At 41.2% G+C, this 15,161-nt stretch overlaps 1 protein-coding gene across 1 annotated transcript in view; it reads right to left on the bottom strand.

The window, feature by feature from the left end:
* Nucleotides 1–15,161, bottom strand: part of FSTL4 (follistatin-like 4) — a 59,457-nt gene that overhangs the window by 24,779 nt on the left and 19,517 nt on the right. Inside the window, exon 3 of the mRNA XM_009574507.1 lies at nt 2,468–2,588. Coding sequence (XP_009572802.1) covers nt 2,468–2,588 — 121 coding nt within the window. The remainder of the gene's footprint in view (nt 1–2,467; nt 2,589–15,161) is intronic.

Below are 15,161 nucleotides of genomic sequence, written 5' to 3'. Positions count from 1 at the left end.
CTTATGATTCCCTCCCCCATCCCGCCCGGGGGGAGTGAGCGAGCGGCTGTGTGGTGCTCAGTGGCCAGCTGGGGTTAAACCACGACAAAAAGAAAAAAAAAAATTCTGATTGTTTTCATAGAATAAAAAACCCCTGTGTTTTTGATGTTAAAAGTGTATCAGACCCTCCCTGGAGGAGACAGGTGAGCAGATACACCCGAGTTCTGGCTGACTTGTTTCTGTCACATTCTCTCACAGTTTTAGTCCAATCCAGAAAAGCAACAAAAAACCTCCCACGCTGAAGATGGAGTTTTTAGTTTGACAGAGACAGACAGAGACAATCCCCAGCGCTGAACAGAGCCCATCAACCATATTTAGATTCTCGGCATCTTCACTCAATTCAGCTCGGCTCAGTTTCTTTCCCCTGCTCCTGTCAAGAGAAATTCCTCAGTTTGTCCTTTAAGTTAATAAAAACCAAGAAGGATTTCCTGAGCAGGGCTCTGCCTTGGGAACCCCATCATGCCTCTGAAGATAAGCAATGTTGTCCTGTCATTGGTGCTGTTGCCCCAACATTAGGCAAGGAGAGAATTTAGTGACATGGGCAGCCAGCCAGCCACGTCAAAAACTGCAAAAACCCGGCTTCGCAAAGCCTAATTGCTCATATGGGAATATCAGATGCTGTAAGACAAAGATTTCTAGATCCTGCAGTGTTTTCTAGGAAGCCTGAGTTAATACCAGAATGCATGGCATTTTCTGCAGTATTTAGTAACTATACAGCAACATTAAAAAGCCAACATGGATAGTGTTTTGGGGTTTTTTTTGTGTAACAGTGTTCTTGTATCAATAAGAAAAACCACATGTGGCTGTGGTGTGAAACTTCCATTTAAAAAGAAAATGGGATCTTTCAACAACAAGTTAAATCTAAGTGGCAGGCATGAGTAGGAAACGAATCAACCCCTCCCCACGCTCCATCTAGCTTTCCTCTCATTCTGGTTTTAGTTTCAAAGCCTTTGGGCCTTATATTCTCAGTGATGATAAAGCCTACATCGTTGTCTGCCAACTAAACTCCGTTCAGGCCTCATAATATATCACATAATATACACGGGATTAAGTTGTTAGCTCGTGTTTCTTTCAACTGCCATTCATCAAAAAAATAGCACTTTGAGGAAGGAAATCTATTTTCCCAGCTGCACCATGCACAATCTAGTTATCCACATTGCTGAGACTTTACAGTTTACTATCTCAAAAGATGACAAATTATTATGTAGAAACATTAAGTCAGTTTTCATTCAAATCAGCTGGATGCTTTGTGCTCTCCTCCAGGTACTCGCTGTGGGTGGGGAGCGCTTACACACGTCCAGAAGACCTGAGCTGCAGTCAAACCTAAACCCCACGTCCACCGTGGCACTTCTTAAAGTGCATAAATATCCCTTTTTACTGTTTCTCTTCGTGTCAGCCCCTCTCTATTAACCTGTGTGTAGCTATCTGCTCTTACCAGCTGAAAGCTCTCCTTTGTAGAGGTCTGTGCACATCTAGAGAAAGAAGTAAATATTCATTTTTCTTATAATATACCCCCTGTAATAAGGTTACTAAATTTTCCTATAAACCGAAATACTTTCATACCAGAGTACATCAAAATCTACCCATAGTGAGCAACGGGTTACCCTGTCTCCTATTCTGGAGATACTGCTGGTCATATTAGCACATGTAAATACGGGTTTAAAGTTGGACAACGATTTTGCTGCTGGGGAGGTGGATACTCCACGGGCTGGGCCCTCGATGAAATGCTGGTTTAAGCTAATGTAATTTTAAACTAAATCTGACTGACTGAGTTTGAGGTCAGAAGAAAGATAGCAAACACCTGAATATAAGTTCCACCAGGCACAAATGTGGTCCAGGGGACGGAGGTGAATGAGGATGCTGGAATATGGCCCGTGTGATTCTCTCACCTGTAAAATGGTTTGCCCTCATTTTGCAACCCAGTGGGCCACATCTTTAGCCAATGTAAATAGCCCTCAGTGAACCAAGCTGACTACAACCAGGTAATAATCTGATATATAGCTGTGAGTTAGATAGCTAGTTTTGGAAATACTGTGCTGTATTTATTTAAATATCCTGGGCTATTTCACGCAACAGAAATGATTTTCTGGAAGAAAAAATTATTGAAGCAACACTTCTGTTGACAAAAGCAGTCATTAGTTTAAGAGATGCTTTGAAACACTGCTCTTAACTCTGCAGAAATGTTACTGACAGCTTGTTTTACAGTTAGGATACCTGCTGAAGCCCAGGTTATTATACATGTCCCCCCCTGTACCTCTCTTTTTGATTGCCTGTGTGATAGCACGAGAGAGCAAACCCCGAGCTGCGTTCACTCTCGTACAGAGACAATTTGGTGCGTGGCTTTTCATGTCTTTGTGCGAACGAGATTAACACGCAACTTTGCTTACGGGAACGTTTTCATGGATTGTCATATATGCCATTTACTAACCATTCACCTGAAGGATGTGGGTCTGATACAGCTCTTCATAGCCGTAGGCATGACAGGTGTAATTGCCCATGTGAATAGTTGTTACCTTGGTGATGTAGAGGGAATCGTCTTCTCCAAAATCCTGTATGTAACAAAAGACAGAAAAGGTGCCTTATTATTTAGGAAAAATATTTTAAACACCACATGAAGGGAGACTACCTGTTCAGTGGTTTTGATAGCATCGCAGCTTGGGAACACAGCTTGAATTTTGAACAGTAAGTTTTAAAGTTCATAAATCAACATGCAGGGAGAAAATGAGCAGCAATTTAAGAGTAAGGCAAAGTAACTCATCTGAGAGCATGAACTTTTGTGCTGGTTGCTAACAAGGTGCTCTTTGCACATAAAAAAGATGGCAATCTCCAGCTGTTTAATTTATGGGGGAATTTAACATCTACCCGTTAACCTCAGATGCATAAAATGCTAACTTCTGGGTGGGTTAAGGTGTCCTATGCCGGTTCTTAGAAAATGCACTGTAACCTTGAGACTCGATGAAAAAGAACTGAAACTGTTTGTCACTTATCTCAGACAATATCCTAGGCAGGAGTCAAGGAAGAAAACAAAAAGCATTTTCTCAGAGAAACTTGTTTTGATCTGTAAAGGCTTGACAAGTATCTCTCTCTATCCCCTTCATCTTCCTAGATCTGCTTCAATTTTTGATTATAGATGGGGAGAATATGAGTTAGTAGAGAGGTTTTGGCACTTGAATGTGTTGTACAAGTGCCCTGCTTAGGAATTTATTTCAAATTATAGTTAACAGAACCACAGCACTGACGGGTATACGAAGCAGCTTCTCTTCTTACTCCATTAATATTCAGGCTTCTGCAGCTCCAGAATGTTTGTACTTCTATGCAAACCCAGAAGGATACATTTAAAAAACAGTTCATGAGCTTAAAGAACGATTTTTCTTTAATTAGCTCCATGCGTGAAGCATGCTAAACTAAACGCTTTGCAGAATTTCACTGAAAAAGTATGGTAAAATGCAACCTTAGAATCAGGCTGGCACAAACCCAGTACAATAGGGTGACCGTTGAAGAGTGGTTTTGCTCGTGAAAACCCAAGGACTTTTTTTCAAATTTCCATTCAGTAGGTAGAAAGCCAGCCTGCAGCCAAGGGGCGTACCGGGAAAGCCCCTACACAAAGCCCTGCCCGCTGCCACCCTTGTCCCGCGCGGCCACCAGGCGTGACATGGAAGTGCCGCGCTGCAGAGCGAGGAGGTGAAAACCCACCGCCAGGGTCTTCCAGCACGACTTGATCAAACCCGCCAGGGTGGATGGCATAAAATAGGAATGCAGACTTGCTCTGCTGGTTGGGAGCCAAGAACTTGGGTCCCAATTTCTTTGTGACAGAGAAAGGGAATCCACGCGCAGAGGTGCTGATGCCGCTCCCTTTCCCTGCTGCGCCCATGGCAGGTCCAATGCTGCAAAGAGTCATCCTCATCCATGCTGTTACTGCCAAACCCCCTGCCAGGTGCTCAGAAATTATGAGCAAGAGTTGTTTGATCATTGGATGGGCTGCTTTCTAAACCAAAATAATTTGGGGCTCCTTGTATCTCACATTTCCTGCCTCTTCAGGGTGCATCTGCTTTACAGTTAGAAGCTTTCCTTTCCAGCCATGACACGTTGAACATTTTTCGAAGGAAGCTGCGATTCTGAGGCAGACTTGCAATGCCAGGTGGCACCCTTACAGAAAAGTACAAAGTAGCCCACCTTTTGCAGTACGGGATCGATCTGGCACTACTTCTGCTGGCTCTTGAATCTTCTCCAATCACTTCTGTCTGGCACCAGAGAAATGCTTTCATGCCTCTCCTCTCAGTGACAGGCCAGTACGGCAGGGGGAAGGCAAGTTTGGGAACTTGCCTAGTTTTTAGACATCTCACAAGGCAGATTGAGGGTGAGCACCGAGAAATAGAGAGTTTGCAGGCAGGACAACAACCCCGCCCAAAGCACAGACCCTGACCTGAGAGGGCACAGACATAACCACCCTGGTTCTGCTATCTGCTACCCTGAGGCACGTGCTGCCCCAGTGTGCAAATGTGTGAACAGTTCTAAAGAACAAAAGTAAACCCATAGATGATCCTGAAATTCATTATCTATAATCAAAAGCATCTCAGATATTACTGCCACCTTGGGTGTCAGGCAGATTCGGCATCTACACTATGGGACAAGCTGGTTAAGCTACCCAATGCATTATTACAAATACCTACTCAAAAATTCCCATTTCAAGCATTTGCCTGTTTTCTGGTCAGCTAGATCTTTCCTGCTGGAAAGCAAAGATGCATGAGTAACTGCAAATAGAAAAGATATCAACCCTGTTCAAATGATATTTGCATGAGATAGAGAAAATGCTTGCAGTGGAGGGGACTTAATAACAGTTTTTAAAGTTAATCCCAAAGCAACTCAAATTGAGTTTAGATCAATAAAAGCAGGATGGCTACCTTTATGGAATGATTTATAAGGAGTTGTGGAAAAACAGGGCAATAAAATCTTCTCTGTTTTAAGTATGTTGCTTCCTTTAAGATATCTCAGAAAAATATTATGAATGCTTGGTTTGTGCTCTGTAATTGTCTTTTTATGGACAATCTGTTTTTTCCAATGCATACAAATGTATTAATATAAGTGAAGACCCTTGCAAAAACAAACTGATGCAAGATTCTAGTATTATTCTCTTCCTCTCCAAATGCATTTTTCTTGTAAAGAGAAGCTTATATTGGTAAAAGCATGGTTTATGACTTTTAAAAACTATTTTCTGACTTCTAGCACTTAAAGAAGGTTATCAAATGCAATTTAGGTTAACACCATATCATTTATGTCAGGCACAGAAGGAAATTATCTGCCCTGTATTAGAACTTCCATACACACAGTAAATTCACATAAGGGTACAACATTATTAAGAATGACCAGTATTAGATGTGGGAAGAAAAACTGATTATGGTACAGTGCTGAACCTGTTGTTGCTACAAAAAGAATACTGAATTCTCTAACAAATTAATGAGACTTTCTTTGAGTTTGTTTATTGCAGCTCATGGTTTCTCCTTACGTTTCCCTGTGGATATAATTAGTGCATTAGGATTTCACAGTTACATTTTATATATATGCATGCATTCTTACGCACAAGCACTTTCTGTGTATATTTTATAAAGGTATATTTGGAAGTGCTGTAAAAACCCAAGCCCTAGAGCATTAGGAAATGATAAGTCTTTGATTCCTTAATAGCCTCTAACTCTACATCTTACACTCACCTCAGCCAGGAGTCCTGCAGCGCAGCGGGAAGCCATCCCGGGCAGGCAGTGGGCAGCCCTGGAATTTGGGCTGATTCCCACACCCCTCCGTACTGCGCTGCCTTTGGGAGCCCTTAGGAGCTGCTCTGGTGCATCTCTTGCCACTGCCGCTGTATTAAGCGGGGTGTAAGTTAACACTGACAGTGCTTGGCTGCTGTTTCGGTTTGCTGGGAAGCAGTCCTCGACAGGGTTTAACACAATTTTATCAAGCTGAGAAGGGAGGCAGGTCAATAAGGACTTTTTGCCTCTCAAAACTGTGTATCGGGCAAGTAGGAGCTCTTTGAACAGAAGTTCTCAGAAACAGGTTAGCACAAAACGTTTTTAGAGACCCAAGCTCTGGGCTCCATCCCTCCATCCAAACACGCACACGTATGCTTGCTGGGAGAACTGGCAGGGGAGAGGATGGGGGGGGCAGAGGGAACGGGAAGAATTCACGCTGGAAAGAAGGAGAGGAAACATTTCACGTGCTTTGACTTCCTTCAAACGGCTTTTGCTTGCAAAGCCAGGTTTCCAAGCCACCACAAGCCTGAAAGCAGTCAGAGGAAATGATGAACATCTATAAGAATGATGTAACTTAATTCTTCTCTCCCTAAAAGTATCCCACCTTTAAAGCAGAGTATCTCAGGGCTCTCCAGGAGTCTCAGCCCCCCGGGAGCTGGGACTGCCCTACTCCTACCCCCAGCAATGCCAACGGTGAACTAAAAAGGCATTTTAATGTATTGTCCTGTGAAAAAGGATAGGCAACCAGGAGAAAGGCAAAGAAGTAACTTCTGGAACATGGTTTTCCTCCTTTACCACTGAAGAGGAATTTTCTTGTGAAGAGGAAGAAACAGAAATGATGAAAATGTATGAACAAAAAGCAGAAACCATTCTAACCCCGCAAACTGATGAGCCTTGCATCAAAGCGGCCCGATAAGGATAAGGTGTTCATCACCTCTATTTTATGAATTTCATTATAAAACAATGTTACATGTCCGGGTAAAAATAATAACTCAGCAAGCTGTGCTTATAATTTCTCATAATTGATAAGGTCGACTAGTGGCAGATGACAGGTTGATTTCTCCAGCAGCTTATCTTATGTTTTCTCTCCCCTTTTGGAATCAAAAGTTCTCTGCCCTTCATGAGCTTCTTTTATGTCTTGCAGTTACCCTTCAAATAAAGGACTGATTAAGTGACCTCAGAGCATGTTTTAACTTTTCAAGATTAAAAAAATGCACCACCTTGCACTTTAAATTGATAAGAGCTCAGTAATCTAAAAAATAAAAAAAAAAAGTTGCCACTGCACACAGTCAATTTGAAAAAATAACAAAGCAGATCCTAGAAAATGGATATGTACTTTTTTTGGTATTGTATTTCCTTTCCATCACTACTGATTACGCAAGGCATCGGTCTCTCCAAACAGAAGATTTTTCATATTTATTTATCCCATTCCTCCCTTCTAATGCATTCCGTGGTCATGCAATCTGCCGCGGCTCGGAGACACTGCTCTTAGAAATGTGTAAAACATTGCATATTGCTTGTAAATCTCATTCACATTCTGTCTCAAGTGAAATCCAGTATGTGATTGTAATGCCACAAATCTCCTGCTCTGACACCCAGGAACGCAGCCGGTGGAGAGGGAACCCACATTAACCCGGGGCTGCTGAGCCGGCGGCCGGGGGCGATGCCGGAGGGTGCGGGGCACCAGCCACCCGCCTTTTTTGCCCACTTCAGATGCTTTTTCATGAAGCTTTCTAACATGCGTTGGGGTTGTTCCAGAATGGAAACATATTTAAAACCCTTTAAACTTTTGGCAAAGAGGATCACTTGTTTTCCAGGAAGTCTTAGTTTGAAGAGGAATTAGCATAAACTAGATTCAGGCTTATTATTTTTTAGGATAACTTCCGGTTATTTGAAAAAAAAAAACACCACTTGCCTTATAGCTATAAATAGGAAGAAGGAACAGAAAAACAAGTCCCAGTGACACAAAACCAGCCGAGCTCCCCATCTCTCCAGCTACCGGCACAGGTCACATCGCAGTACGGCACGATGGGGGACACGCTCCCCGGGCAGCAGCTGCTGCCCAGCTCATGTGATTTTAAACCTGTATCGAATGCTCCTAATATATGTTGGGGGCGAGTCCCAAAGATGGTTGATACCCCCTGATGCTGACTTAAAAGTGTCCATAGCTGAAATAACAACAGAGGGAATGGAGCTCCCCAAGTGGTTTGTTCTCTTAGGAGAATTCCACCGGTTGCTGGGATTTCTTCCTAAATAATACTAATAATAGTAATAATTTGCTTCACTTCTAGGCTCTTCCCTTTCAGCCCCTTCCACCAAGCCCAGGGAAGCTGGGTTCAGCACCCACTGACAAAACCAGTCCCAGCACTGGGGCTAGCTGGTGTCACCGGCTTTCCACTAGACGAAGAGAAATGCCATCACGATTTCATAGTAACCAGCACAGCAACGAAAATGTATTAACTAGTTCACGTTAAAAAAGCTTGCCTGATCCTCAGAGTCCTAGAAATCTCTCTCTGATAATGTTTACAGGATTTTAAAACAAAATGTACCCAAGCATTTAATGAGATTATTATTATGCAAAATCTACGACTATCACTTTGAAAATTATTTCTCCTCACTAATCAAATGTCTCTGATCTTTTTTTACAATAGATTCATGAGTGATTCATATAAAAATAATAAAAACTAAATTAGTCATGGGCTCTTAAATCACTTTCTTTGGCGCTTTTAATAATTCATTTCCAGAGACAAGCTGAGAACTTATGCTTCATTAATATTATTTGTTCTTGGTTTTACACATGCTATCACTTCAGTAATTTACATGCAGAAAAATTCAGCCCTAAGCAAATGCCAGAAAACTATTGCAAACACAGTCTGATGGGGTACTAATTTATCTTTTCTTGTTTTTCTGCTCAAAGAGTTTAGCACAACATAAGACTTTGCTGGTGAGCCAAGAAAGTTTTTGGCTTGAACATATGGAAATGAACTTTTTAGATAGTTGTGCAATTATAATATAGATAAAAATGGATGACTTTTATATCCTGAGAAACTCAGAGACAATACAAGAAGGAAAATCAACGGTAGGCCATCCTGCCGGAGCTGTTGGAAGGGAGGAATTAGCGTAACAGGGATTTAGTGAAATGTTTCCATTGATTGGATCTACTGGACATTTCAGAGAAATGCAAAGACCATGACTGAACAGGTAAGTACCACCTTGGGAAGAAATTATATTAATAAACTCCAACTTTCTCCCTACAGTACAGAGGTAGATAACCGGGATTAATAGATTTTGGTCTGTAATTCAATTATCAGTTGCAACAGTCAGGTATGGGAGAGTACAACTGATTTCAGAGTCCTAATTCATCTCATTCTCAGTTTTTTTCTAATGCATTTTTTTAAGCGTGCCCGTCTAGTTACCTTAATACTTCACAGCAGATGGGCTCGCTCTTTTCTTCTTGCTCATTTTTAGAAGATTCACGCTGCATTCATAGTTCTGCTTTTCTGCTGTAACACCCAGACCGAGTACATGCAATTCACCTATAGGAAAGTTGCATCTAACATCTCAGGTTTCTCAAAAATTTCACAAGGTATGTGCCCTATATGCCTCTAAAAAATGCAAGCAAAACAAAAACACCCCAGAGTAACATCTTCCTCCAGAAAAATGGGCTGTTGAGGAAGGTGAAGCCTTATACTTCACCGGCTATTTAGGACCAGGTGAACAACTCTGTTGTCTCCATGAAGGTATTTCTGCATTTGCAATAATCACCTACAAACTTTGGTCTGTGACCCAAAAATGAGCTACTCCACTGACGGCACAAGTGGATACACGTTCTGTGATCTTCATTATAGCAAAGTGAGAGATTTTATATATATTCTGAAACTATTGTAAGTATTAATTTTCCACTTAACCTCTATTTTATAGCCTGCAAAGACCTAAGATACTATAAACGCTGTGCAATTTCTTAAACTTTGATTTGAAAGAGGAAAAACTTGGCTTTAAACATGCAACTTCCTGTAATTTACTCCCATCACTGTATTACTGCAGCATCGAGGATGACACAGGGTTTGATCATTTTAACAGCCCAATTTCTATTAGCAGGGTATTAAGTGGGGTTAGTCACACATGATCTTTTTATTATTCAACAGTGAAACTACATTAAAAACACCAACAGGAATATATCGCCTTCATACAGCCTGTTTTAATGAGAAATCTAATCCAAGTGACTTGTGCTTCAAAGGTTGGCCATTTGCCTGGGTTTCAAATATTATACATGGAAAAATGGACATTTAAAAGAACACGCATGAAATGTGTATCAAGGCAGGCAGGCACAGATCTTGTTAGAGCCGTGAGATATACAGGGAGGTGAATCTTCCTGGGTGCAAAGGCAGATGTAGAATATGAGCAATCAACGACTTAGGAGGTGGTCTGTGCCCCCCCAGATTCACTTCTGCCACCTCCACATGCTCTTTGCACCATGGACCTGGCAGAGGTTTGGTGGGCCGAGATGGAGGCAGGTTGGATTCAGCCAGAGTAAGGCACACAGATTGGTACGGGGAGGAGGAAAACCTGTTTGGAGAAGAGAATCGCTCCTTTTCCTCCAAGCAGGGACTTACATCTCTGAGCCCAGCCTACGTATCTCAGGTGCCTCCAGGGTCCTGGGTGATGACAGGAACCCCAGCAGCAAAACCCAGACTTTCTTCATATGGCCTCAACAAAGGCAAGAATGGCTGAAGGTGAGAGCAGAGGTGTCTCCAACGGAGCTTCCTTCCCTTGACAGGAGGCAATGGCAGAGGAGACACATGGGAACTGGGCGAGCCTTAGCAGGACACGCTGCTGTGCTCCCATCAGCTGCTGCTCAGCCATTTCCCAAACTGGGGACTCGGTCCTTGTGATGAACAGCTTCTCCCCCCAACCCCGGACTTGCTTCATCACAGCTTCAACCCATCTGCTTTTCAACCTGTGTGACATCCCGACACTATAATACAAAACTGAATATGCATGAAGTTGGTGCAGGGGGTCTTTTGGACAGGAACGTTCAAGGCTTCTTCAAGAACTGGCACGTGGACTTCTTACTGGACATTTCTCCATGTACTTTTTGCAAGATGAGCTGATTGATACATACAAGTGACAACAGCAAACAAATTATAGGCTGCATTTTGTTAACTCGTGGGAGCATACTTTTTAAGGGCAATTATTGATTTTTCATCAAACAAGGAGAAAGACAAGTCATAAAGCAGCTGCAAAGCACTCGCACTCCCCTGCCTTTAATCCCCTTCTGCATCAGCAGAAATGAAGAAACCTGTATTTCAATGATCTGTTATGAAAAGCTTATTTTTGACCTAATGATCTAATGCAGAGTTGAGTTAAAGTGTATGGATTAACATGAAATGAATAATGAAAGATACTCATGAATTTATATTATAGCTACCTGCATTACACTTGGTAACTCACCGCATTCTTATCTACCTGTATTCCGTAACATTTGTTTTCTTATGGTAATATTCTCTTCTCTGTTGTTTGTGTATGCTTTCACCATGCTTCTGGAGGATGAACTTTTGTTTATAAATTTTGTTTATAAATGTAGAAGGAGTTTACTATATTTTCAAATTGAGGAATGGTTTCAATAATCACTTATTTGGGAAAACATACTGCTTGTCTAGGGGACAAAAGTATATTACTTTGAAAGACGACACATTTTAACCACTTCACTATTTGTAGTCAGAAATCATTTTATAGCTATCACAATCTTACCAGTTTCAGCTACATTATAGTTATTTTCTGCATGAGAAAAGTTGATGAGACTTTTTAAAGGTAAAGCTGCAAAGGGACTTCTAATGGATAAATAATATGGATGGGTAATTTATGGATAAATAATATTTTTATGCTAAAAGCAATCTTAAATGTTTGCAAGAAAAATAGTTTAATTACATGTACCATTAAGACAGCTCTTTTGCAATAGCTATGTGACAACTCATTAAGAGAGTTCTTCACAGACAGGACAAGACAAATTATTAATATGTTGCTTATGAAAGCTTCTGATTAAAAGAGCAATGAAAAGTTATTAATGTTTTGTTGCCAATCAAGATATCACATAAAAATGATTTAAGTAATGCACTTAAACAACCAGGCTTTATAGTAATTTTCAACCTTTCAGTTCTGCGCAAATTTAGGATTATCTAGGTTTTTGTTGACTGTCTTTGTCACTTCTAGTATTAATCTGGAACACAGTCAACCTTCTCGTATCACATTTGTCAAGAATCTGGAGAGAATAAAGCCACGAAGGACTTTTCAGCTGTGCCTCTCCTGTGCTGCTCTCACACCTTGTTGGAAGGATTCTGTTTTTTCCAGAATTGGGCTTCTATTTTCATCTGATTTCCTGAATTAGCATTTAGAAGAGAAAGAATTTAATTGAAATATAATACGAGGATTTTTCCAAGTGTGCGAATATCCTGTAGGTTTGTATGTGATTACCACTGTGCCAGAAGCAGGGAGGATTTTCTTGAAGTTAAAAAGGTACAATTAATCTCCTGTTGCACTTCCAATTAGCCAAATTGCTAACCTTATTGTGAAAAGCAGAAATGCAATCGAGTTTCTGCTTGAGGCGTACTAAAAGAAAACTGAAGTAATTTAATTAACTGACTTCAAGTATAGTAAGACGCACGTTGCCTTTACTTTCCTGCTGTCAATGCCTTTAAATAGATTATTGTTTAACGTGAGTTTCTGCACCCACGTGAGGCTGAAGCTTTGAACCGCCTGCTGCCACCCACCCCAACCCATGCTGTTGAGCATGCCTGGCTGCACGTATTTTCACGTTGCAAACCTCAAAGCGAATGTCGATACTACTTCCATGCTACACGCAAGTATCAACCCCAAACACAAGCGTGTTCACGCTGCAGATGAACGTGGCTCATGCCCCATGAGTACCGGACTTTTTAAACTTGTGATTAATCTAAATAAAACGACTGGATTTATCGGCTGAAGGACCATCTCTTCATCCCTGCTATGAACAAGTGCTTCAGACACGGAGGTGTCCGTCCTCGGTAGCCAGCGAGGGGACACACCTGAGCTCAGGAGTCCTACAGACTGCCCACAGAGGAAGAGGGAAAATAAAAGATGGTAATCCCCAACTGGTGCCACCTCAGACAGAATAGAGACGGCAGTGATATACACAGAACATCAAAAACTCTACAGTTTAATTAAAGATGAAAAAGGTGTGGAGGTGTTTATTAGACAAAAAAAAGTTGATGCGCACTAGTAGCAGGTGTTATATGACAAGGTGATAGAGGTCATAAACTGACATGTGAAATATTAAAATTGAGGCATAAATCCTGGTTTTCCTCCTTGTGAGAATCTCGGAGTGCTCCTTTGATACAGTTTCTCAGTGATATACTAATTCAAACAGATCAAAAAGTGGTTATTTTTTTTCTGCTGTATTGCACAGTACTGTCCTAAGGGGTGTTGAATCATCCAGGAAACAGTCAGTTTATGTAACTCTTCCTCTTATCATTTAATAACCAATGAGAAAGAGAATTGCTTATAAGTAAACCAGAAATCCACTTGGGTCAGCGCTAAATTAGGGAGGAAATGGCATTTCAGCCTGAAAATTTACTCTTCAAAGTTCTATTTAAAATAGTAGGTGTTGCAAATGAAGCCTCAGAGCCACGTGCTATCTATCCTTCAAGGATCTGTTTGTACTCCAGTTCCTGGACTGTCATTTTGTGTCCAGTTTACACATAAACTTCTGATCTTTTAAGATTAATGTGATCGCACCAAAATTTCATAAAGGTAAGATAAGCAACTGGAATTCTCATTATTTTTGGCCAAAAAATTCTAAGACCACTCTTGAGCCTCCAGAGTGTGTGAAAATAAGTTTTCAGAACAGCTGAACCTCGCTTCTATCCCCAGCTCAGTCTTGAACCCAGCAATAAAACTGAGCCTAAAAACACGATGTCTCAGATCTATCTAGTGAATATAACTGCCAAAAGAAAAGGTTCTTTCTAGACTCTGATTACACAAAGCTGTTGAATTTGCACACTACGGATTAAACTAAGCACGTTGGCAGTGTGTATAATCTTTACGAAGCTTAATCTGTGTCGAGGAATAGATCTGTTTTGAAGAATATTTGCACAGGGCGGTACAGGCAATAAGCTGCCAGGTCAACCACCTGCATGGCTCACTGCGCTACACTCTACAGCAGGGAACGCCCGACTTTGCGCATCGCAGCTTGGCAGGTTTCCATGTATTTTTAGTGCCAGTGACCCGAAGGTCATTATTCTAACCCTGGCGCTGACGGATGTCTATAAGAAATCTGGTCAGGTACACCCGCTTCGGGCTGGCTGTGCAATCCTGCGCATCCTTGTCATGATTCCTGTATAGTCCTGTGCCAGTCCTGCAGTGGGATGTTTGCTGGTTTCATGTTGCATTTCAATGTTATGCTCCAAATGGTGACAAGAAATGCATTTGAGAAGGGTAATACTTGCTTTGATGAAAAGAAAAGAATGTTTAGATGGTTATAATTACTGAGTTTGCGCACACAGGAATCTCCTATACATAGTGCACACAATTTTCCTGCTAAGGTAGAGTCAACAAATAATGTACTGAGTTGCAGTGCGTATTTCTGTCTCGTGTGCTGTAATTTTCATGTATTAATGCAGAAGAGTAAAACAAAGATTTTTCACATTTCAGCAATCCTGGATACACAACAATTTAGGGAGCTACAGTATTGACTGTAACAACTCTGAACTGAGTGGTTATCAAATTAACAAGAGCTGAACAAAAATATAAATCAACTCTTGCTGTAGTGTAATTAAAATAAAACCTGATTTACTGTGTACTTTAATGCAAAGAGAAATGAAATACAGACCGTATTTTTTGTACACTACTTTCCACTCTCTCTGTAATTAAATGTTATTAAATAAATGAGTAAGTTTACACCATTATTCAGGTATTGTCTTTACTACAAACTATGACTCACACATCAGACCAGCACTGCAAATTAAAAGAGATTCATCTTCCTTCCTGCGAGGATATTGCCACACCCTGCTGAATAATCCCATATTTTAAACTGCTCATCAGAAATAGTAGCTGAGGAATGAGAGACGAGAATTGGCTGAAAGGCAAGTGGAACAGGAGGAACTGAGATAAAAACGTGTTATTTTAGATAGAGGAGAGATTTCATTGCCAACCATAAATGTATTGTTTCATGCTCTCGATGAACCTGTTTCTTTGTACGAGGAAAGAGATCCCTGAGGAGTTAATGGTCTGTAGAGCTGCTCTCCCCTGGGTTTCCAGGGCTGCAGTCCATGGACCATAGGTTGCACCAAACTGAATGAGCAACAAGGGATGAAGTACCAGTGCTATTTAAGTGCTGGGTTATTA

The sequence above is a fragment of the Fulmarus glacialis genome, unplaced genomic scaffold (genome assembly GCF_000690835.1).
Source record: "Fulmarus glacialis isolate BGI_N327 unplaced genomic scaffold, ASM69083v1 scaffold40683, whole genome shotgun sequence".
Classification (NCBI taxonomy): Eukaryota; Metazoa; Chordata; class Aves; order Procellariiformes; family Procellariidae; genus Fulmarus; species Fulmarus glacialis.
This window is presented reverse-complemented; position numbering and strand designations above follow the sequence as displayed.